Source organism: Podarcis vaucheri, assembly GCF_965113315.1.
Source record: "Podarcis vaucheri genome assembly, chromosome: 16".
NCBI classification, from domain to species: Eukaryota; Metazoa; Chordata; class Lepidosauria; order Squamata; family Lacertidae; genus Podarcis; species Podarcis vaucheri.
This window is the reverse complement of record NC_138754.1, coordinates 29,019,055-29,042,153: the sequence shown is the minus strand read 5'-3', so window position 1 is coordinate 29,042,153 and position 23,099 is coordinate 29,019,055. Positions and strand designations below refer to the sequence as shown.

Sequence of the window (23,099 nt, the reverse complement as noted above, 5' to 3'; positions counted from 1 at the left end):
GGTGATCTTGGGCAGCTATTAGAAGAAGCTGCTGGGTCTTGGACACCTGCAGCAGATGTTCACAGAGTTCTACTAAGTACGTTCGAGGTTTTAACTCAGTCTGCATTTTTAAAGTGACCCAGCCCGATTCACACTTCCTGGACTAATATGCACAGAAGAACGCAGTTATCCTTTTGATTTTCATACTTCTCTGAGTCTTGTGACGCGGCCCCTGTGCGAAAAATTAAGCACAAGAAGGCATGTGAAAATGCATATTGTAGGTGAAAATGTGTGGGAAAATGCATATTTGAGGGGAAATGTATATATGTGTACAACCGCCCACCCCTACTAAATAATTGGAAGTCAATAACCCTTTCTGGTCAATGCAGGTCCTACAGTTCAGTGGTAGAAAATCGGCTTTGCATGGAGAAGATTGCAAGTTCTTTTAATAAATAAATTTTCAATTACTAATATCCAATAAAAGCCACATTGTGTCAGTCTCAAATTACAATTCACATTCAAATATACAGTGGTACCTCTGGTTAAGAACATAATTCGTTCTGGAGGTCCTTTCTTAACCTGAAACTGCTCTTAACCTGAGATACCACTTTAGCTAATGGGGCCTCCTGCTGCCGCCGCGCAATTTCTGTTCTCATCCTGAAGCAAAGTTCTTAACCCAAGGTACTATTTCTGGGTTAGTTGAGTCTGTAACCTGAAGCGTCTGTAACCCGAGGTACTACTGTATATCATTTATAAAGCCAATTATACATTTTGTATGGCCTCCCGTGTGCTGGATTTCAAAGTGGAATGTTTTTATTTCATCCTGCTTCTGAAGTCTTAATTAATTCAAGCTTGTTCTTAATCCCCTATCAGCAGCTACAGAGTTTTTGACCTCCATTCGTATTAACACATTTAATAAATCTTATTTCTGCAAAAGGAGTTCTGTATCCTATAAATATCCTGTGAGGGATGTTTATTTTATCCGTTTGTTTCTTCATTCTTCCTGCTCTCGATCATGTCTTCCACGGCATCGCTACTTCCACTCTTTTGCTCTTTTCCCCCCTTTGTTCCCAGAGGCTGTAAGAAAAGATCCCAAGTCCAATCCCCACCATCTCCAGGCGGGGCAGGGAGAGACCCCTTGCCTGAAACCCAGTACTTCTGGGATTGCAAGACTGCAGGGAGGCACACGCCGGCCCCATCCACCAGCCAGAAGCCCAAGGCTTTCCAGGAAGAACATTACAATCAGGAGAAGACCAGCTTGACTCCATCTGTCAGCCATAGAAAGAGCAGCTACAGGCTTGAATCCCTAGTAATGTCTGCCAGAAAGAATAATCAGCTATGACTACCAGTTGTTCTCCAGCTGCAGAGTTGTTGGGAAACTGGGAAAGTTCCATTGGCAGAGCATGAAACTCTCTCTCTCTCTTTGTATATCATTTTTATTAAATTTCTATTTTACAATTTTAAATACCCATTTTTACATCCTTAATATGTCAGTGACTTCCCTTTTTCTCTTTCCCTGGTTCATTTTACATATCATAAATCCCTGCATCTTTGACAAAAACTATACCACGTGCATGCGCAGAAGTGCTAAACCGAGCCATGTGCATGCGCAGAAGCGGTCCTCCGGTTGCGAATTTCTCAGGATGTGGCCAGACCTCCGGAACGGATCCTGTTTGCAACCAGAGGTACCACTGTATTTTGAGAGAATGACTGACCCTGAGTGTTATGAATGAGGGAGCAAAGCTTCTTCCTATTGCTCTTATTTTAAAACACATCTCCCACAAAATAACACATGTTGTTGTTGTTTCGTCGTTTGGTCGTGTCTAACTCTTCGTGACCCCCTGGACCAGAGCACGCCAGGCACTCCTGTCTTCCACTGCCTCCCGCTGTTTGGTCAAACTCATGCTGGTAGCTTCGAGAACACTGTCCAACCATCTCGTCCTCTGTTGTCCCCTTCTCCTTGTGCCCTCCATCTTTCGCAACATCAGGGTCTTTTCCAGGGAGTCTTCTCTTCTCATGAGGTGGCCACAGTATTGGAGTCTCAGCTTCAGGATCTGTCCTTCCAGTGAGCACTCCGGGCTGATTTCCTTCAGAATGGATAGGTATGATCTTTTTGCAGTCCATGGGACTCTCAAGAATCTCCTCCAGCACCATCATTCAAAAGCATCAATTCTTCAGCGATCAGCCTTCTTTCTGGTCCAGCTCTCACTTCCATACATCACTACTGGGAAAACCATAGCTTTAACTATACGGACCTTTGTTGGCATGTACTCCTTTTATCACATACACAAACCTCTCGGTACATTTTTGAGCCAATAATTGTATCACAAAGTTCAGAGAAGTGGAAAACCAGAAGGATTAAGAGTGTTCCTATTTGTATACGGTGAGAAGTGCAAATCAGGGGTCTCCACTACAATTCCTGGAATGTTTTAACACTGGGAACTGTAGTTTTGTGAGGGGGATGCAGGTCTCCTAATAACTCTTTAACCCTGAACATGCTACATTTCCCAGGATTACGTGTATGGGGGAAGCCATGATAGTCGTGTAGTGTAGTTCTGCTTTAAATGTATAGTGCCTATGTAGCTTCAATGAAACTCTCCAGAATTCCTAAGTGAAGCAGAGAAGCTGACCCAAATTAATTTATCTCTTAGTTCACACCTCCATCTTGTGTATCAGAGCGAAACTGCAGGATGCGCTTAGATTTTCAGCTCGCCAGTAGCTTGCTACCGGATACTCCTTCCTGCTTCCAAGAAGCCTGAAGATGGCAGCACAACCAAAGAGATGCAAACTTCTGAAAAGCCTTTCCAGGCATCCGCCTCCAAATAAAAGCGGGGATAGAGAAAGGAAGCAATATCACCACTAGCAGAGGTCAGATGCATTTGCAACAGCGCCTGTCTCTTGCAGCAACATGAAGCTATTGCATGTTAAGCTCTTCCCTTGAAGCTTCTCCAATGGCTTTTCCCAGTTGCCACCTGCAGCCTCTTGACACTTCTAGTCCCTTCATTCAACACTCTTGACCCCAACTATCTCCCGTCTCATGTCCCCTTCTTGCACCCATGAAAAGCCATCTTAGAATCATAGAGTTGGAAGAGACCACAAGGGCCATCGAGTCCAACCCCCTGCCAAGCAGGAAACACCATCAGAGCACTCCTGACATATGGTTGTCAAGCCTCTACTTAAAGACCTCCAAAGTAGGAGACTCCACCACACTCCTTGGCAGCAAATTCCACTGTCGAACAGCTCTTACTGTCAGGAAGTTCTTCCTAATGTTTAGGTGGAATCTTCTTTCTTGTAGTTTGGATCCATTGCTCCGTGTCCGCTTGTCTGGAGCAGCAGAAAACAACCTTTCTCCCTCCTCTATGTGACATCCTGTCATTGCCTCCCCCAGTCCTGTCTCTGTGGCTTTCAGCCATGCTGTTCCCGCCTTAGTTCCTGAAGACACACCTTCGAGGATTTCCCCTGATATTCAGCTTAGTCCACTTTTGTTTTCCTTGCAGTCCTATTGCTACCTCCTCCAATTTTGCTACCCACCCAGTGGTGTAGCGTGGGGGGTGCAGGGGGGGCCGGCCGCACCGGGTGCAACATCTGGGGGTTAGGGGCGCAAATCCACGGGTTAGGGGGCGCAAATCCACTGGTTAGGGGGCGCAAATTACTTGCCTTGCCCCGGGTGCTGACAACCCACGCTACGCCACTGTACCCACCTACTTGCCCTTTCTGTTCAATTGCCCATCGAACCTCCCATGAGAGTTGGGAGATTCTCCTTCATTGGAGGTTTTAAAGCAGAGGTTGGATGGCCATCTATCATGTATGATCTAGTTGAGATTCCCCAGGCAACTTTGGTAGGGTTTAAGAATAGGGAGAAAAGGAGGTAAAATATTTGGATTATTATAAAAGATGCAGGAAGAAATGATTAACAATAGGACCCACAAAGGGGAGGAGGGAAGTCCAGGAGATTCATTGGAATCTTGTTTTTATGTTGTATGTTGGATATGTGACTGAAAAATCTAATCTGAAAAACCAAATAAATATTTTTTTTAAAAAAAGGACAGACGAATGGAGGTTAACACAGAGTTAAAGTGTGGCGTTTATGAGCACTGAAATGTAGTTAAGGGGGATCAGACATGGAGGATAAGTGGTGCCCAACGTAGCCAGAGAACAGCAGTTTGAAATGAGAGGCCAGCTCCCTCAGGCCTCCTCTCCCCTCAACTGGGGGGTGGGGCAGCCATCCCATCAGATTCGCCTCAGTGAGAGAAGTAGCAAACAAGGCTCATTTCGTCAGCTTTACTGGAAGTCCAACTCCATCAGTTCCTTCCTGCCCCCAAACTGGGCCAGCTGGTCATTATAGGCACAACTGTTTAGACACTGGTGCCTGAGATGGATTTATATTTTCCTCTGCCCTCCCTGTTCCTTTCGCCTTGTGTGTCGTGGTTTTCCTGAGCTTATACCCTCTGGGGAAGGAGTGTCTTGTTTCAATTGCTTGTATGTAAGCCACTCTGGGGGGCCTCTTTGACCAAAGAGCAGGGTACAAATGCTCTAAATAATGACAAAATAAGCCTCTCTGTGGCCCGGCGTAGTCCTGCTGTCTATTTCCGATGCACACTTGAAGTCTACGCTAAATTCTCTACCTCAGTGAACCCCCTTCATTTGCTTCCCCTCATTAAATGAGGGAGCGAGGGGCAACAGCAAGTGTAATTCTAGGGAAAGTGGGGGTTTGGAGGTGAGAATAAGCCTCTTTTCGTGAAAATTCAATTCCACTGGAAGGTCCCTCATCTGGAAACAGAGTATGATAGCAGCTGCCTTTTTCAGCAAGAGGTTTTTGTCGCACTTCCCCATCTGCCTGTGTCACTGTGAGCTGTGTTGCTGTCCCACACCTGGCAGTAATAATTGGCCTCATCCTCTGCTTGCGCTCTGGCAATGCTCAGTGTGGCTGTGTTGCCGGAGTTGGTGCCAGAGAATCGTTCTGAGATCCCAGTGGGTCTCTTACTGTCTTCGTATATTATCAGTACAGGGGCCTGGCTGAGTTTCTGCTGGTACCAGTGCACATTCTTCCCACCAATGTTGTTCCCGGAACAAGTGATTTGGGCATCTCGTCCCGGAGACACGGACACGGATGGGGGCTGCGTCAACACATACTGGGCCAAAGATCCTGAAAGAGAAAGAGACAAAATAACTCATAACGCGTTAGACTCCTCTTTGGTCTTCTGTTGAGAGAGAGAGAGAGAGAGAGAGAGAGAGAGAGAGAGAGAGAGAAAGAAAGAAAGAAAGAAAGAAAGAAAGAAAGAAAGAAAGAAAGAAAGAAAGAAAGAAAGAAAGAAAGACTTTTCTTTCTCATACCTGAGAAATAGGTGAGGAAGAGGCAGGCCCAGAGCATGATGGGAATGCAGAGGAGCTCTCCCTCCTTAAGGCACAGAGGTTTCTGCTTCAGATGTGTCTCTGCTCTCTTAAATCTTTTCAATCTCCTGACCCCACCCTACATTCAAATCATTTCCCTTGCAAACGCAGCACACCCTCCTCTCCACCCCTCGGGATAAAATTCATGCCATGGCACTGTAGAAAATGAAGGGTGAACACTTATTTAGGGGTATGGGCATCTTGTGAGAATTAAACTCTAGTTCCCACCTACAGAGTTCTGTGGAAGAGAGCCCAGGTTGTTGGACTCTTTGGTTACCGTATTTTTTGCTCTATAAGACTCACTTTTCCCTCCTAAAAAGTAAGGGGAAATGTGTGCGCGTCTTATGGAGCGAATGCAGGCTGCGCAGCTATCCCAGAAGCCAGAACAGCAAGAGGGATTGCTGCATTTGCTGCGCAGCGATCCCTCTTGCTGTTCTGGCTTCTGAGATTCAGAATATTTTTTCCCCCTTGTTTTCCTCCCCCAAAAACTAGGTGCGTCTTGTGGTCTGGTGCGTCTTATAGAGCGAAAAATACGGTGGGGCGCTTTTTGCATGGTTGCGTGCAGCCCCCTGGCCCTACACAATCCCCGGCTAGTCAGAGTGGCTTCGCCTCCCCAAGCGGATGTGTTGCCAGGGGAGTTGACCAGGTAGGGTTGGGACCGCCCTGCACACACAATAGAGGGTGGAACTTACCTGGGAGTCCTCAGTCGGCTCCAGAGCTTCTCCCACCCTGCCCTCCCTCAGTTTATGCCTTCCTTTTGCAGGTTAACCTCTTCCTTACAGGTATGCGGGCGCTGATACATTCATTGATGGTGGCTGTTGAAGGACCGGGAAGGAATTTCCCTGCATTGGCAGGTTTTGCCTTTCCCATAGGAAAATGCCACAACTTTGGCGGTTTCAGGCCTTGGGCGGAATCCTTCCCTAAATGTGTGTGGGGGTGTGAAGCGGTGACCCACAACCCCCCTGCGGCGGCAATCCCAGGGTTCCCCATTAAAGGGGTTGTGATGGGGGGAGTCACTGGCCATACGTCGTTAGGTTATCAGTGCTCTCCCCTGCGTTGCGGAAAAATGGGGGGCGGGCTCTCTGCTTAAACATACATTTTCCAGAGCCTGCCCAATCCCCACACAGTTTGGATAACCCTGATGTTCCCCAGATCCCCGCCCGGAGGCTGGGAGGAATAAATGCACCATGCCTAAGCCAAGGTCTCCCTACACCTGAAAGTTTAATAAAGTTGTGGCCAATTTTAATCCCATAAGACGTTGTTATGGATCATTATTCCACCCAGGTGTCACCTGGGGTTGGGGGGTCTCTGCCTGACCACGCAATAACTTTTACACGGTGTCCTTGCACTTGCTAGATTAAGCATAAAAGGCAGGCAGGTATTACTAATGTTACTAATATGTATACATATTGTAGTGATTTGGAGTTACTCGTGCGTAAACTGTCCCCTTTTGGGAGGTTGGCTGCCTGGTTAAACCGCGTGGCTGCCTCAGTCGCTAGCAGAATCTGTCTGTGGGCGTTTCTTAAACCTTTGCCAGCATCAAAGCTGTTTGACACCCAATCGTCTCCGCCTCTCATTGCGCAGGAGTCTCCTGCGCAGGAAGGGCATGGGTAGTGGAGGACCAGTGCTCTCCTCACTGACTTCCAAGGAAGAATCCCGGAGCCCTTCCACCTCTTCTCCCATTTGCTCTCCTGGCTCCTTGGTGTTACGCTGATTTCCTTCCTCCTCTATCAAGCTGTGTCTCCCCCTAGTGCTTGTTCCTTCCCCTGCAGAATCGGAGAGCCTCTCCTTCTCCTGTTGCTCTGATGTCAGTTTCCTGACACAACACATATATTTGTGTCTAAGGGGGAATCTAAACAGTTCCCAAATCAGTTTTATCTTAAACAATAGCAAACACAGTAAATAAAGGGTTGACTTGTAATATGTCTGTGTTTCAGTGCTCATCTTTTCTCTTTCCAAAATAGATTTTATCTCGAACAACTGCAAACAAAGTAAATAAAGAGTCCTCTTATGTTATACCGGTGGTTCAGTGCTCGTATGTTGTTCCGGTATTCCGACGTTTTGTTGCTAAAGAGCTTAGTCATCAAGCTGTCATAATCTGTTGCAACAGAATTGCCCTGAATTAACAAGTAGAAGAAGGGAAATCAAAATTAAAAATACATTTGTTGTTTGTTTACAGATAGTTGCCTTGGGGATATTATCTTGCGTTTATTGCCTGTCAGTGGAGGCATCACTGAACCTGAGGAACCAATGATCTGACCAAGGCAGCTTCTCAAGTTCCAATTTTAAACTCCTGTTTTCTCGAAGCAACAAAGCTTCGAGAAAAGCAGTTCTCCAATGCATTATCTGCCCCAAGGGATATGATGTGGTGGAGGCTTGTAGTGTGAGAAAGAGGAGGACGTGGTTAGTGCTCTGCAGCATCATGCGGATTAAGCCCCCTCTGCCTGGTTGCAAAGAGCGGATCTTGTCAAGCTTGCCAGCGCCCTCTAGAGGTGTTTATTGAAACGCCATGATGATTTAGGATGTTTTCTTTCGCCACCTTTCCCAGTACGTCATAGATCTGAAGTCCATGTGGCTTGGTGATCAGGACAGACAAATGGGGGTTCTCTATCACACAACACAGAGTTAAAGTGTGGCGTTTATGAGCCGAAGATGGAGTTAAGGGGGGGGGGGTCAGACATGGAGGATAAGTGGTGCCCAGCGTAGCCAGAGAACAGCAGTTCAAGATGACAGGCCAGCTCCCTCAGGCCTCCTCTCCCCACATCTGGGGGCAGCCATCCCATCAGACTTGCCTCAGAGAGACAAACAGGGATTGTTTCATCAGCTTTGGGCCAGCTGGTCATTATAGGCGCAACTGTTTAGACACTGGTGCCTGAAGTGGATTTATATTTTCCTCTTCCCTCCCTGTTCCTTTCGCCTTGTGTGTCATGCTTTTTTCCCAAGCTTATAACCCTGTGGACAAGGAGTGTCTTTTTTCTTTTAAACACACACACACACACACACACACACACACACACACACACTGTTTTACAATTTGGAATACTCATTTAAACATCCTTTAAATATCACTGACATCCCTTCTTCTCTTTTCATGGCTCATTTGGCATACCAGAAATCCCTGCAAATTTTAGGTAAACAAAACCATTCAGTATTCCAATATTACACCCATCAAAGCTTATTTGCACTCTTGAATTTATCTCCCAATGAATTTTTATTGTTTTCATTAAGCATAATACATACACTCCTAATACATTTATAACATATATACTCCACTTTTAAACACACACATATATATATTCTGTTTTACAATTTAGAATACTCATTTAAATATTCTTAAAATATCAATGACTTCCCTTCTTCTCTTTCCATGGTTCATTTTGCATATCATAAATCCCTCCATATTTTAGTTAAATAAAACCATTCAGTATTCCAATATTACATTTATCAAAGCTTATTTACAATGTTGAATTTATCTCAATGCTGACAACATTCTCAAATGTATACAATTTTCCTCCATATATTCAATAAACATTTTCCAGTCTTCTCTAAATGTATGTTCTTCTTGTTCTCTTATTCTATATGTTAAGTCCACAAACTGAGCATATTCCATCAGCTTACGTTGCCATTCTTCTTTGGTTGGGACCTCGCTCATTTTCCAAAGTGTCTGGTTTCAATTGCTTGTATGTAAGCCACTCTGGGATCCTCTTTGACCAAAGAGAAGGGTGAGAATGCTCTCAATAATGACAAAATAAGCCTCTCTGTGCCCCAGCAAGGACCTGCTGTCTATGTCCAATGCACTGTTGTAGTCTATGCTAAATTCTCTACCTCAGTGAACCCCCTTCATTTGCCTCCCCTCATTAAACGAGGGAGAGAGGTAGAGAAACAACAACTGTAACTCTGGGAGACGTGGAGGTTTGGGGGTGAGAATAAGCCTCTTTTCATGAAAATTCAATTCCACTGGAACGTCCATCTTCTGAAGACACAGTATGATAGCAACTGCCTTTCTTAGCAAGAGGTTTTTGTCGCTCTTCCCCATCTGCCTGTGTCACTGTGAGCTGTGTTGCTGTCCCACACCTGGCAGTAATAATCGGCCTCATCCTCTGCTTGGGCTCAGGCAATGCTCAGTGTGGCTGTGTTGCCAGAGCTGGTGCCAGAAAATCAGTCCGAGATCCCAGTGGGTCTCTTACTGTCTTCGTATATTATCAGTACAGAGGCCTGGCTGAGTTTCTGCTGGTACCAGTGCACATACTTGCTCCCAATGTTGTTCCCGGAACAAGTGATTTGGGCATCTCGTCCCGGAGACACGGACACTGATGGGGGCTGCGTCAACACATACTGGGCCAAAGATCCTGAAAGCGAAAGAGTGTGTGGGGGGGAAATCTCATGATACATTAGACTCCTCTTTGGTCTACTGCTCAGAAGAAAGAAAGAAAAAAACAAACACTTTTATTTCTCATACCAGAGAAATAGGTGAGGAAGAGGCAAGCCCAGAGCATGATGGGAACACAGAGGAGCTCTCCCTCCTTAAGGCACAGAGGTTTCTCCTTCAGACCCGTCTCTCTGCTCTCTTAAATCTTTTCAAGATCTTGTGACCCAGCCCTACATTCAAATGATTTCCCTTGAAAACGCAGCACACCCTCCTCTCCTCCCCTCGGGCTAAAATTCATGCCATGGCACTGTAAAAAATGAAGGGTGAACACTTTTTGTGGAGGGATATCTTGTGGGAATTAAACTTTGCTTCCCATTTACAGAGTTATGTGGAAGAGAGACAGGGTATATTGCCCTTTTAGTTACTTCCCTTTTCCCTCTTATAAAAACGTCCCAAGACACTCTCTCTTGTAAAGTTGAAATAACAAATGACTTTTGCTTGCTGTACTTGCACTTGATAGATTTAAACATAAAAGACAGGCAGGTATTATTCCCCGCATAAAACGGGGGGCGAACTTTGCGTGGATGCGCGCAGCCCCTGGATCTGGAGCGGCTCCATCAGCATAGGCTTGGCTTTGCCTTTCCTCAGGTGGGATACCTGGAGGTCTCCGCCTACCCCAGTCAGTTGTCCAATCCCACCTGTGGGGAAGCGTTGCCAAGGAGATCAGGCCAGGTGGGGGAGGGATTACCTGCCCACACAATAGAGGGAGGATCTTACCTGGGAATCCTCACTTGGCTCCAGAGCTTCTCCCACCCTACCCACCCTCCATTAATGCCTTATTTTGCAGGTTAACTTTTCTTCACAGGTTTTGCAGGTTAACTTTTCTTCACAGGTATGCGGGTGCTGCTACGTTAAGGTCACTGTCAAAGGGCCGGAAATGAATTTCCCTGCATTGGCAGGTTTCGCCTTTCCTGTAGCAAAACGTCACAACTTTGGCGGTATCAGGCCTTGGGCGGAATCCTTTTGTCCATCTTCCTCTTTGCAGCGGCAATACCAGGATTCCCCGTTAAAGGGGTTTTCTGAAGGGAGGCTTTGGCCGTACACCGAAAGGTCGTCATTGCTCCCTCCTGCGGCGGCGGCGTAACGGGGGCGACTATCTCTGCTTGAACATATGTTCTCCAGAGCCGGCCCATCGCCCACACAAACACTGGATAACCCTGATGCTCCCTAGGTCCCCGGCTGGGGACTGGGGAGGGAGAACGCCCAATGCCTGAGCCAAGGTCTACCCACATTTGAAATTTAATAAAGTTGTGGCCAATTTAATCCCATACCACGTTGTCTTGAGTCGTTATTCCACATGACCGGGGGGGGGGACCGCGCGGGATCTGGGGACTCCGCCTGTCCACGCAATGCACTCAAGGGGGAAACAATCAAACAGAATACCAAATGCACTCCAAAGAACAGAAACCAAAGTGAATGAAACTTTTGTTTAAAAAGGAAATAAATGAGGAAATGAAATTAATCTATTCACACACTTGCACATTCTTTTTCGACTCTTTTTGTCTGCCAAAGGTGTACATGTACCTGATTTTCCATTATGAGCTTTTATAATGTGTTTTCCTGTACTGATTTTTTAATGTGTGTAGATCCAGCACATCTGGTCAGTGATGCTATCAGGGCTGAACTATGAAACATATCCAGGGCTCCACTTAGTTGGTTTCAACCTGCCACAAACCTCATGGAGGAAGTTTGAAGGCAGCACCTGTAGAGGAGGTGATGATGATTGTGAATGAGGAAGTGGGAGAGACAGGGGATGGAGATTCCCTCGGGACAATGCCATTATCCAAGAGGCTGGGTTCTATAGGCTCTCTCTGTAAAGATTGAAATAAAAAAGGATGGTATATATTGTGACTTCACCAATAGAAATGTACTTTTATGTAGTTTCATGTATTTATATAGTAAAGTATTATCGGCTTCTCTCTTCAACAGGGCAGGTGGGGTGTCCTGCAGCAGTAAATAAAGATCACCTCCTGTGTGCTTCTGTTTGAATAGATCAGTCTCTGTCTATTTTATATTCCCACCCAGATAATAGACTTGATGGTATATTTCCATAAAGAAATTTTCTATAAAGAGCATGAGCCACAACCCATTCCAGATACACACTTGGCTACTTGAGCAACCCAAAATGTGTGATTAGGCAGGAATATTGTGCATGCGCACTTAATTTCATCGCATGTGTAAGACCCAAGCCAAATGCAATTCTGTTAATGAACTCTTATTTCATTTTGCTGTCCTTCAAGCCTGTCCCTTCCCAGGGAGAAGAACTGTCACTTTCAGGCTCGAGCTGTTTTGAATTCATCACTCTAGAAAGGAGGAGTGAAGGTTTTTGTCTCAGTTCCCCATCAGATTGCACCACTGTGGAACTGGAAGCTACCAGAGCTCTCATAAGCACAACAGTAATAAACGGCCTCATCTTCAGCCTGGATGTTGGTGATGGTTAAATAGCCTGTGTTCCCTGAATAAGAACCTGTGAACCGATCTGGGATCCCTTCTCCCCTGTTGCTGGTATGATAGAACACGAAGCGAGGAGCCTGGCCAGGTTTCTGTTGATACCAGTGAAAGCTGCCCCAGCTTCCACCGCTACTTTTAGAACAGGAGAGTTTAATTGCTTGGCCCGGGGAGACAGACTCGGAGGCTGCCTGAGTCAATGTCGGCTGTGAAGCGACACCTTTGCAGAAAGAAAAAGAAAAACCGATGCATCATTCTCTGTTCCTTAATATCACAAAAGTATTCTGTTTCTGTGCTAAATAGAGAAATAGCTTTGTTGCTAGCCCATTAGACCACATAACCCATACCTGAGAAGTAAGTGAGAAAAATGAAGAGAATAAGGATCTGGCCCATGGTGAAATTCTAAAGGAAGGTGAGTCCCAGAGGCAGACAGCTCTCTAATCTATAAGAGGGAAGGGGGTCTCTTATATACCCTAGGAGCTGAGGGATGATCTATCATGCAAATATATCTGTACCCATTGGCTTTTCTGGAGACATTATGAAGAACTGTGATGAAGGTCTCTCAGATGACCACAGAACAGGTTTTGCATGAAGGGTGTGACCTGTTGTACAAAAATCAGAGTCACATCTGCTCAGTTTTGCCTCTGGTACACACACACACACACACACACACACACACACCACTGGCAGACAGCCCCTGGAAAGCTCCCCTTGGAGGAAGGGGTGTGATTTCTGACAAGTCATGATGTCAGGGACTGGCTAGATGAAGAAGAATGGTGGGAGACTACAGCTGGGGGACACCTCAGGGAAGCATCAGCGCGGGAAGGCTCCAAGCCAGGAGAATGGTGGTAGGACACAGAACACAGGTCAGAGGAAGAAGGGTTGTGCCGATGGGTTGTGGAGAGTCCATTGTCTACCAACTCCATCTGGTACGCAGACTGAGACCCTACCTGCCCACAGACTGTCTCGTCAGAGTAGTGCATGCTCTGGTTATCTCCCGCTTGGACTACTGCAATGTGTTCTACGTAGGGCTACCATTGAAGGTGACCCAGAAACTACAATTAATCCAGAATGTGGCAGCTAGACAGGTGACTGGGAATGGTCACCAAGATCATATAGCACCAGTCCTGAAAGACCTACATTGGCTCCCAGTACATTTCCAAGCACCATTCAAAGTGTTGGTGATGACCTTTCAAGCCCTAAATGGCCTCGGCCCAGTATACTTGAAGGAGCGTCTCCACTCCCATCATTCAGCCCGGACACTGAGGTCCAGCTCCAAGGGCCTTCTGGCGGTTTCCTCACTTCAAGAAGTGAAACTACAGGGAACCAGGGAGAGGGCCTTCTCAGTAGTGGCGCCCACCCTGTTAAATGCCCTCCCATCAGATATCAAGGAGATAAACAACTATCTGACTTTTAGAAGACATCTGAAGGCAGCCCTGTTTAGGGAAGTTTTTAATGTTTGATGTTTTATTGTGCTTTTAATATTCTGTTGGGAGCCGCCCAGAGTGGCTGGGGAAACACAGCCAGATGGGCAGGGTATAAATAATAAATTGCTGTTGTTGTTACTATTTTGGTTTTCCTCTATGTACATAATAAAACAGTGCCATTCAGTTAGAAAAGAGTACTTGTAGCTCAAGCCTTATGCCCATTTTAATTGGTTATTTATTTTTCCCACAAGCTCTGCTTGTTCTACCAGTTTGTCAGAGAAGCGCCCTCTAAGTTCTTCCAGGATCTCAATATTCTGCCATCCTCTTCCAGCAAAGCCCTTGCCCTCCTGCCCTAACCACTTCAAGCTTGTCCCTGGCCAAGCTGTTCCTTTGAGGCTCAAACAAGTGATTACATGCTTCAGGTTTCCTGCTGCAGCGAGGAAGAGTGAAGCTTTTTGTCTCGGTTCCCCATCAGATTGCACCACTGTGGAACTTGAAGCCACTAGTGTCCTCCCAAATGCAACAGTAATAAACGGCCTCGTCTTCAGCCTGGAGGTTGGAGATAGTTAAATAGCCAGTGTTCCCAGAGACAGAGCCAGTGAACCGATCTGGGATCCCTTCTCCCCTGTCGCTGGTGCCGTAGAGCACAAAGCGAGGAGCTTCTCTAGGTTTCTGTTGATACCAGCGGAATGCACTCTTGCTGCTGCTACTTTTAGAGCAGGAGAGAATCAGGGTCTGGCCCAAAGTCCCAGATTCGGAGGCTGACTGAGTCAATGTGTGCTGTGAACTGACACCTTTGTAAAGAAAAGAAAACAACTATGCATCATTTTCTGTTTTCTCAAATTTCAGAAAAGTATTAATTCTGTTTTAGTGATAAATAAAGAAGACAAATAGCATGGTCACCAGCCCCATATTTCCTCCACAACCAGACCTGAGCAGTAACTGAGGAACATAAATAAAACACACAGCTTTGCCATAGTGGAAATCGATTTGAGTCTGAGAGGAATAAAGGTTCTCTAATCTAGCTGCACCTTCCTCCCCCTCTCTTAAATCCCACATGAAATGAAGAAAGACTTCTCATGCAAATATATCAACGCCCATTGGCTTTGCTAGGGGCAGGAAATGTGAGGAACTTCTAATGAAATAATTTTGCATGCGTTAGGCAGTTTAAAAGAAGAATGACATTTTGTTTAGGACGGGAGTGGGATCCAGAGGCTTAATGTGGCCCTCCAGCCTCTCTGCCTGGCCCTCGGGAACCTTCCAGACCTGACTAGAATATATAACTGAATGGTGAGAATGACCCTGAGGGAAGCTGAGGGAAGTTCTGGAAAAAAAGGGTTTAAGTTAAAAATGCATGTATAATTTTGTAAAAATGTTTTTTTTTATGGAAAATCTAATAAAAAAAAATTATTAAAAAAGAAGAAGTGTTGTCTGGAATTGCAACAGGAGCAAGAAGGTTTTTTTGTGTTTTTTGGGTTAGCCTACCTCCCAACCATAATGGACTCATATGTCCTCAATGCCAGCTTCACTTCTGGATGGATTTAGGGGGCACACTCCACAGAAAAACCCACAGTTATACTATAAAAAAGCAAAAGCAGTACTAACACCAGCTTCTGCCCCTAAACTCAGACACGTATTTGCGGAGGGAACGTTCTTTCACATGTGGTGGACTTGTAAAAGGGTAAAAGAGTATTGGGGAAAGATCCATAATGAATGGGGGGAAATGTTTAAAAGTACTTTCCCCCACCCCACCCCCAAACCAGAGTCCTTTCTGTTGGGGATAATTCAGACTGAAATTCCCAGGTGCCAAAAAAGGTTATTTATGTATGCTACTACTGTGGCCCGTGTTCTGTTAGCCCCAAAATGGAAAACAATTCAGGTCCCAACCAAAAAAAATGGCAACTCAAGCTGACAGAATACTGTGGTACCTCAGGTTAAGTACTTAATTCCTTCCAGAGGTCCGTTCTTAACCTGAAACTGTTCTTAACCTGAAGCACCACTTTAGCTAATGGGGCCTCCCGCTGCTGCCTCGCCGCCAGAGCACGATTTCTGTTCTCATCCTGAAGCAAAGTTCTTAACCTGAAGCACTATTTCTGGGTTAGCAGAGTCTGTAACCTGAAGCCTATGTAACCTGAAGTGTATGTAACCTGAGGTACCACTGTATGCACAACTTGCAGACTTAGAGTAGGAGAACAAGAAGAACATACATTTAGAGAAGATTGGAAAAAGTTTGTTGAATATGTGGAAAATAATTGTGAACAGCTGAATATTTTATTCAGGTTGGCACCCCTGAGGAGAATGCAATATAGCCAGGAGGTTGGAAATTGCAAATAAACAGTGTTCTCAGAGGTGGAATGAGTGAGGCAGTTTGTGGTGCCTTTCCCCCTGTTCTTGGCCTTCCTGATTTCTGATTCTTCCGGTGATTTTAGCCATTTCAACATAATCCATCAACTTGATCTGCCATTCTTCTCTGGTATAAGTCAGCTCCTGAGCGATCCTTGTTTGAAAACTCTAGGGGAAGTGTGAGAGAGAGGTTTTTGTATCAGTTCCCCATCAGATTGTACCACCGTGGAACACATTACTGCCTGTCACCCAGTCAGCACAGTAATAAACTGCCTCGTCTTCAGCCTGGACATTGGAGATGGTTAAATAGTAAGTGTTCCCAGAGGTGGAGACAGCGAACCGATCAGGGATCCCGTCTCCCCGGGTGCTGGTAGCATAGAACACAAAACGAGGAGCGTGTCCACCTTTCTGTTGATACCAGCTATAAGCATACAAGCTGCCACTACTTCTAGAGCAGGAGAATTTGACAGTTTGACCCAGGAGCACAGACTCAGAGGCAGGCTGGATCAATGTTGTCTGCGATGTGACACCTTTGCAAAAAGAAAAGTCAAATAAAAGCACATGAATCATTTCCAGTGTTCTCAAATATTAGAAAAGACTATAGCTTTCTTGCTGGTACATGCATCCTTTTCTGTGCCCTCAGATTTCAGAAAATTATTATCTTCTCGTGAAAAGTAACAGAAGTCAAGTCAAATAATACGTTAGGTCTCCACAAACATACCTGAACAGTAAGTGAGACATGTGACGAGAACAAGGATCCAGGCCATGGTGAATGTCAAGAGGAGGGTGGATCACACAAACAGATCTCTAGTCTGGTGGCACCTCCCTACCACCCTCTTAAATCACCTGGGAAATGAGGCACGAGCAATTATGCAAATACCTCGACACCCCTTGGCCTTGCTAGAAAGAATATGAGGAAATACAGGGAACATCCAGCAGATGACCACAGAACAGAAAGGGGTGTTTTCACAGAAGATTGAAGCTTCTATGTATTGTTTAGGTCATGACTGGGGAGCTGTAGAACCAGGGGCTGAACATGACCTCCCAAAATTATTATTATTATTATTATTATTATTATTATTATTATTATTATTATTATTATTATCATTACCCACCCATCTGGCTGGGCTGCCCCAGCCACTCTGGGCAGCTTACAGTTTACATAAAGACATATGAAAATGTCAAACATAAATTTTCCATTGCAAGGCTGCCTTCACATGTCTTCTGATAGTTGTGCAGTTCTTTATCCCTTTGACATCTGACGGGAGGGCATTCCCGAGGCAGGGTGCCACTGTCAAGAAGGCCCTCTGCCTGGTTCCCTGTAACCTCACTTCTCGCAGTGAGGGAAGCCGCAGAAGACCTTCGGAGGAAGACCTCAGTGTCCGGGCTGAGCAATGGAAGGTGGAGAAGCTCCTTCAGATATTTCCTTTTGTGGCTCTCAGGACATGCTCAGAACATGCCCTCTTCAGGCCACATGCCTCACTTACATGGTGCTGTGGCCCCCAATGATTTTGCCTGGCTTGAACATATCCCTGGATGTTGATGATGCTTAATAATAATAATAATAATAATAATAATAATATGCAAACGTATTTAAGCACTCCTTGTTGAAAGAAGCCAACCCACCACCCTCCTTTCTCAGATTCAGGGACTCACAACAAAGGTGGGAATTAAGAAATAAAATCAGCTCCCGAACTCTGAAGCTTTGTCCAGGTTGCAATGGAAACTTCTCTCCATTGCAAACTGTGATTACGGGGGGGGGGGGGAGTGGCTCATCAGCACTGCTCCTCATGCAAATGTCTCCTAAGCAAGTCATCAGGCATAAGAAAAAACATTCTGACGCTTCGCTTCACCCCAACAGTTCAGTTTTTGTAACCATTTTCCATTTCGTAATATAATTCACTATTATTTTTTAAAAAAGGTAGGTGGCCCAACATTGTCCCCTGGAGGTTGAAGCCAGAACAGCAGACACCCCAAAACACCTGCATCACATTTCAAAGCAAAATACTGAAATCACAATCTAGTCAGTCTTAGTTACAGGTAGGTAGCCATGTTGGTCTGCCAGAGTCGAAACAAAATAAAAAAAAATTCCTTCCATTAGCACCTTAGAGACTGTAATAATAATAGGGGTTGCTCATGCGTAAGTTGCCGCCACTCCTGGCTAGCTTGCCTCGTTATACCTTTTTTGTCTGGACAGCCCTTTACTTCGTGGCTGCTTCAGTCGCTAGCAGAATCCGTCAGTGGGCGTTTCTTAAACCTTTTCCAGCATAAAAGCTGTTTGACGCCAAGTCTCCTCCTACTCTCCCTGCAGGGAAGTCTTCTGCGCAGGGAGGGTGTGGGTAGCGGAGGACCCGTGCTCTCCCCGCTGGTGTCCAGTGAAGAGTCCTGGAGCCCTCTCGCCGATTCCCCCATCTGCCCCCCTTTATCCCTGGTGTTACACTGATTTCCTTCCCCAGCTGATGAGCTCCCTCTCTCCCTGCTGGGCCCTTCTCCAGCATCACTTGGGAGCCTTCCCTCCGCCTCTGGCTCCGATGTCAGTTTCCTGACAGAGACCAACTGAGTTTCTTATTGGTATGAGTTTCGTGTGCATGAAGAATCTGAAGAAGTGTGGATTTCCAAGGTATGACTGTATTTATTATTATTATTATTTTGAGAAAATGCAAGCCGAAAACTCACCCACTAATCCAAGATGAAATGATTATTTAATTAAGGATTTTCTTCTTAGCTGTGCTCTTCTAAGGTTGAATTTGAATTTATGACATTCCAAATGAAGTTTACATAATAAATTCCAGTTTTCAAGGAATCCCACTCTGCCCGCTTTGGGTCCTTTTTGCATCTTGGATTTCACAGCAAATCATGATCTCAGTATTAGGGGAGTAATGCTAAGTAACAGCTTCTCTCTGTTACACCTTTTCCCACTCTTTGGTTCAGTTTGGTTCAGTTTACCACATTTTGACACCAGAAGAAGAAGAAGAAGAAGAAGAAGAAGAAGAAGAAGAAGAAGAAGAAGAAGAAGAAGAAGTCAAAGTCCTTATTAATGCTTTTAGTTCATTTTCCACAGATATATAATTTTGTCTTATATTCATGTTTCTGTACAACAATTTTCCCTGGGGTCAAAAGGAAAGCACTTCAGAAGGACATTTTCCTGCCCTTGCCATGGAGAAGATCTTGTAATAATAATAATAATAATAATAATAATAATAATAATAATAATAATATATTTATACCCCACCATCTAGCTGGGTTTCCCCAGCCACTCTGGGCAGCTCCCAACGGAATATTAAAAACACGATAAAAAATCGGACCCAGGACGTTCTGCATGCAAAACAGGTATTCTCCCCTGAGCTTTGGCCCTTCTAAGTCGGAAGTGGCTTTATTGCCAACAAGGCCAGTGAAAACATGAAGAGCATTGTTTATTGGGACATGTGTCAGATATTTAATGCAAGGTCATATCAACGATAGGATTCTTTAGTCTAAATAACTTGATAACTTTTAATGCACGTTCTTGTCGAAAACTAACAAAAGTCATTCACGTGCAGCTATGCTCTTGAATGATTCAGGATTCTACACTCATAAGAAAGAACAGAGAAGGTTTTTGTCTCAGTTCCCCATCAGATTATTTCACTGTGGAACGTGGAACTGCCAAGCTCGATGGCACAACAAAAATAAACTGCTTCATCTGCAGCCTCGATGTTAGAGATAGTTAATGAGCCAGATCGCGAACCGGTGAAGCGAGCTGGGACCCCTTCTCCCCGGGTGCTGGATCCATACCACAGAAAACGGGGAGGCTGTCCAGGTTTCTGTTGATACCAGTGAATATCATCCCAGGAAGTACCACCATTTCTAGAGCAGGAGAGTGTAGCAGTTTGGCCCAGAGACACCGACTGGGAGGCAGGCTGAGTCAAACTGGGTTGTGATGTGACACCTTTCATAAAAAAAGGAGAAAGGAACCATGACTTTGGTACATTTCCTATGCATTCAAATACCACAGAAGCTTTATCTCCCTCTAGCAGACCAAGTTTTGATGTTGCCCTACATGATGTGAGTCTTCCACGCTCTTACCTGAGCAGTAGCTGAGAAGTGACAGGAAAAGCAGGTACCAGGCCATGGTAAGTCTCCTTTAGAGTCTGACTAAAGATCTAGATGGGATCTTATTCCCCCTCTCTGAAATCCCCCGGAAATACCAAATGTCTCCTTCGCGCAGATTGGTTGTATGCTCATTGGTTCTGCAAGAGTGTCTTTATCTACTTGCTTCTCTCCGTGAAAAGCCAATGATCAAAGGAGAAATTTGCATGATGATGTTGAGGGCAGGCCTCACTCTGGCAAAGATAAAAATTAAGGGGTCATAGTGTTACCAAGTACAGTGGTACCTCGGGTTACAGAGGCTTCAGGTTACAGACACTTCAGGTTGCAGACTCTGCTAACCCAGAAATAGTACCTTGGGTTAAGAACTTTGCTTCAGAATGAGAACAGAAATTGCGCGGTGGCAGCAGGAGGCCCCATTAGCTAAAGCGGTCTTCAGGTTAAGAACAGTTGCAGGTTAAGAACGGACCTCCAGAAACAATTAAGTACTTACCCTGAGGTACCACTGTACTCATTTTTACATCCTTAAAATAGCAATGACTTCCCCTCTTCTCTTTCCATGGTTCATTTTACATATCATAAATCCCTGCATATTTTACATAAACTTAAACCACTCAGTATTCCATTATTACATGCCGCGCCTCCAGAGCACAATTTCTGTTCTCACCCTGAAGCAAAGTTCTTAACCTGAAGCACTATTTTTGTGTTAGCGGAGTCTGTAACCTGAAGCGTATGTAACCTGAGGTACCACTGTATTTTAAAATGGGAAACAGAAAATTTAATAAAAATTATATACAAAAAGGAAAAAAAAAAGAGTCCTGAACTTTGCCCCCAGTTGTGGAAATTTACAAAGCTTTGCACAGCTTGAATCGTGGGTTAACTGGATGAGAGCGAGGTTATCGTTTGATTTCTGTGCCTGAATGAGTAGGAAAGACAGGGCAGTTGGCGGTGGAAACTTGAGCAGATATGTCCTTCCTGAGCATGTCCTGCTTCATTTGCTCCACAAGTGCAGGTGGTTCACGGGATTTCTGTGACTGGTAAATTCTATGAGATATGGGGAAGTTGGTCCATCTTACAGGCCAAAAGTAGACAACCAACATTCTACATACAGTGGTACCTCAAGTTAAGTACTTAATTCATTCCGGAGGTCCGTTCTTAACCTGAAACTGTTCTTAACCTCAAGCACCACTTTAGCTAATGGGGCCTCACGCCGCCGCCGTGTGATTTCTGTTCTCATCCTGAAGCAAAGTTCTTAACCCGAGGTACTCTTTCTGGGTTAGCGGAGTCTGTAACCTGAAGCGTATGTAACCTGAGGTACCACTGTACAAGATTTGAGGAAATGTGTGTGGGGTGGTGGGGAGGACAAAGCCCCACCCTTTAATCAGAGCTGAATTCAGACGTGCAAGTTTTGCCAGGGTCTACGTCAGGTGCAAATGTGAATTCACATAGCCGCAAGTGAAGTTGAGCAAATAATTTCCAGGAGCCCAGTTGCTGCGGCAGCAGCACCCTCCTTGAGACGTTTTCAGGTCGACCATTTTGTATCTGATAGCTTGTGAAGGTTGGATTTGCATGAACTGCAAAACCTCATTGTCAGGGAACTGACATCAGAGGAAAGGGAGTTGGTAGGGCTCCCAGAGACTGGGAGAGAGTCAGCAGCCAAAGCAGGGACAAGGAGGGGGAGCGAGGGGTCTCTGGAGGAGGATCTCAGTAATGCTGAGAGAGACGCAGCAGCCCAGGCAGGAAACAGCAGGGGAGAGAAAGGGGTGAGAGACACATCCAGCGAAAATAGCGGGGAGGTGTCAGAAGCAACTGCAGGGAGACCCATGCTTCGCCGGAAGCTGCCACGTCGTGAGTCCAGGAGACGCGTTTCCGTTAAGGAACTTCTTTGCTGGAAGCGCTTCCGCAGGCAGCCACTGTCAGACTCTACTAGTGACTAGAGCAGACATGTCTGAGGAGCTCTGTCACACACAGAGGTTTGTGGGGCCGCACAAACTCTGAAGGGGCACAATTTTAAGCACAAGCAGCTAATCATCCCCTGACAGCAGTCTGAGAGTCTTTGTACGCTGCCTGTGCAGGAGAAAGCATCATGAGCAACCCAGCCGGAACCGGAGAGGCAGGGGTTGGAGCTGGTCCAAGCTTGGAAGAAAGGTATCAAGCTCTGGAGGTCCAACTTGCGCTGCAGACGGCGAGGCTCGAGGAGAGAAGGGCTCAGGATGCTGACAAAAAGGGGAGAACCACTCAGTTCCCCAGAAAGGTACCAGGATTGGTGCAGAAGTTTGGGGGGGACCCCAAGGATTACCATGCCTTTAGGACCGAGATGCAATATGCCCTGAATGTGCAGTTTGATGAGTTCCCTGATGAGGAATCGCGAGTTGCTTTCGTAATTGGGCATCTTGAGAAGGGGGCGCGGGACTGGGTTCGACCCCTGATGGCAACGCACAACGATATCCTAAAGGACACTATGAAATTCTTTCGTGCAATGGATATCATGTTTTCCAGCGATATTGAGGAAGGGGTGGTGCGCAGACAGCTAATGGCTTGCAAGCAGGGAAGCAGATCTGTCCGTGAGTACTGGACTGAATTTACCATGCTGATTCACAGATTGGGGTGGGATTTATCGGCAGCACCCATTCAGATGCTATTTGAAGAAGGTCTTTCTTCGGCTGTGAAAGACGAGCTGTCCAGGAGCCCCAGGAGTCTATGGATCAGCTGACCAAATCTGCGCTGACCATTGGAGCGCGCCAGGAGGCAAGAGCTTTGGAGAGGCGGGAAGGGAGAGGGGAACGTTGGAAGGAGTTACGCATTCCAGACATTCCTGAGCCAGCTTTCCCGCCGGCAGAGCCGATGGAAATCGGAACAGCCCGCGCGCGCGCAGTTTCAAAGCCCAGTGAGGGGGCGAAGAAGGAGGGAAAGGGAGCCCGGAAATGCTATCTCTGCCAACAGCCAGGCCACTTTGCCAGAGTCTGCCCCCAGAGGAAGGAATGGCAAGGGATGGTGGG

At 45.8% G+C, this 23,099-nt stretch overlaps 4 protein-coding genes and 2 long non-coding RNA genes across 20 annotated transcripts in view; 2 read left to right on the top strand and 4 right to left on the bottom strand.

Moving 5' to 3' along the window:
- Positions 1-23,099, bottom strand: part of LOC309521129 (immunoglobulin lambda-1 light chain-like) — a 627,875-nt gene that overhangs the window by 10,342 nt on the left and 594,434 nt on the right. Inside the window, exons 1-2 of one of the 2 annotated variants that reach the window (XM_082203493.1) lie at positions 5,314-5,414; positions 4,831-5,125 (exon numbers count right to left, since the gene is read on the bottom strand). The exons of the other annotated variant lie outside the window; for it this stretch is intronic. Coding sequence (XP_082059619.1) covers positions 4,831-5,125; positions 5,314-5,350 — 332 coding nt within the window. The 5' untranslated portion in view covers positions 5,351-5,414. Of the gene's footprint in view, positions 1-4,830; positions 5,126-5,313; positions 5,415-23,099 lie in introns of those variants that run through there. 2 annotated transcript variants of the gene reach the window in all.
- Positions 1-23,099, bottom strand: part of LOC309521111 (immunoglobulin lambda-1 light chain-like) — a 603,006-nt gene that overhangs the window by 21,714 nt on the left and 558,193 nt on the right. The window contains exons 1-2 of one of the 11 annotated variants that reach the window (XM_082203450.1): positions 12,595-12,728; positions 12,160-12,467 (exon numbers count right to left, since the gene is read on the bottom strand). The exons of 9 other annotated variants lie outside the window; for them this stretch is intronic. In XM_082203450.1, the coding sequence (XP_082059576.1) occupies positions 12,160-12,467; positions 12,595-12,640 (354 nt within the window). In that variant the 5' untranslated portion in view covers positions 12,641-12,728. Of the gene's footprint in view, positions 1-12,159; positions 12,468-12,594; positions 12,729-23,099 lie in introns of those variants that run through there. One more of the 11 variants, XM_082203449.1, reaches the window with a different exon arrangement.
- LOC309521126 (immunoglobulin lambda-1 light chain-like) overlaps positions 1-23,099 on the bottom strand; it is a 593,187-nt gene that overhangs the window by 31,471 nt on the left and 538,617 nt on the right. The gene's annotated exons all lie outside the window — the stretch shown is intronic.
- Positions 1-23,099, bottom strand: part of LOC309521127 (immunoglobulin lambda-1 light chain-like) — a 593,349-nt gene that overhangs the window by 39,473 nt on the left and 530,777 nt on the right. Inside the window, exons 1-2 of one of the 4 annotated variants that reach the window (XM_082203484.1) lie at positions 16,739-16,850; positions 16,250-16,547 (exon numbers count right to left, since the gene is read on the bottom strand). The exons of the other annotated variants lie outside the window; for them this stretch is intronic. Coding sequence (XP_082059610.1) covers positions 16,250-16,547; positions 16,739-16,784 — 344 coding nt within the window. The 5' untranslated portion in view covers positions 16,785-16,850. Of the gene's footprint in view, positions 1-16,249; positions 16,548-16,738; positions 16,851-23,099 lie in introns of those variants that run through there. 4 annotated transcript variants of the gene reach the window in all.
- Positions 1-23,099, top strand: part of LOC309521173 — a 225,924-nt gene that overhangs the window by 30,421 nt on the left and 172,404 nt on the right. The gene's annotated exons all lie outside the window — the stretch shown is intronic.
- Positions 3,636-23,099, top strand: part of LOC309521231 — a 38,093-nt gene continuing 18,629 nt past the window's right edge. The window contains exon 1 of the long non-coding RNA XR_014214588.1: positions 3,636-3,672. This is a non-coding gene — a long non-coding RNA (uncharacterized lncRNA). The remainder of the gene's footprint in view (positions 3,673-23,099) is intronic.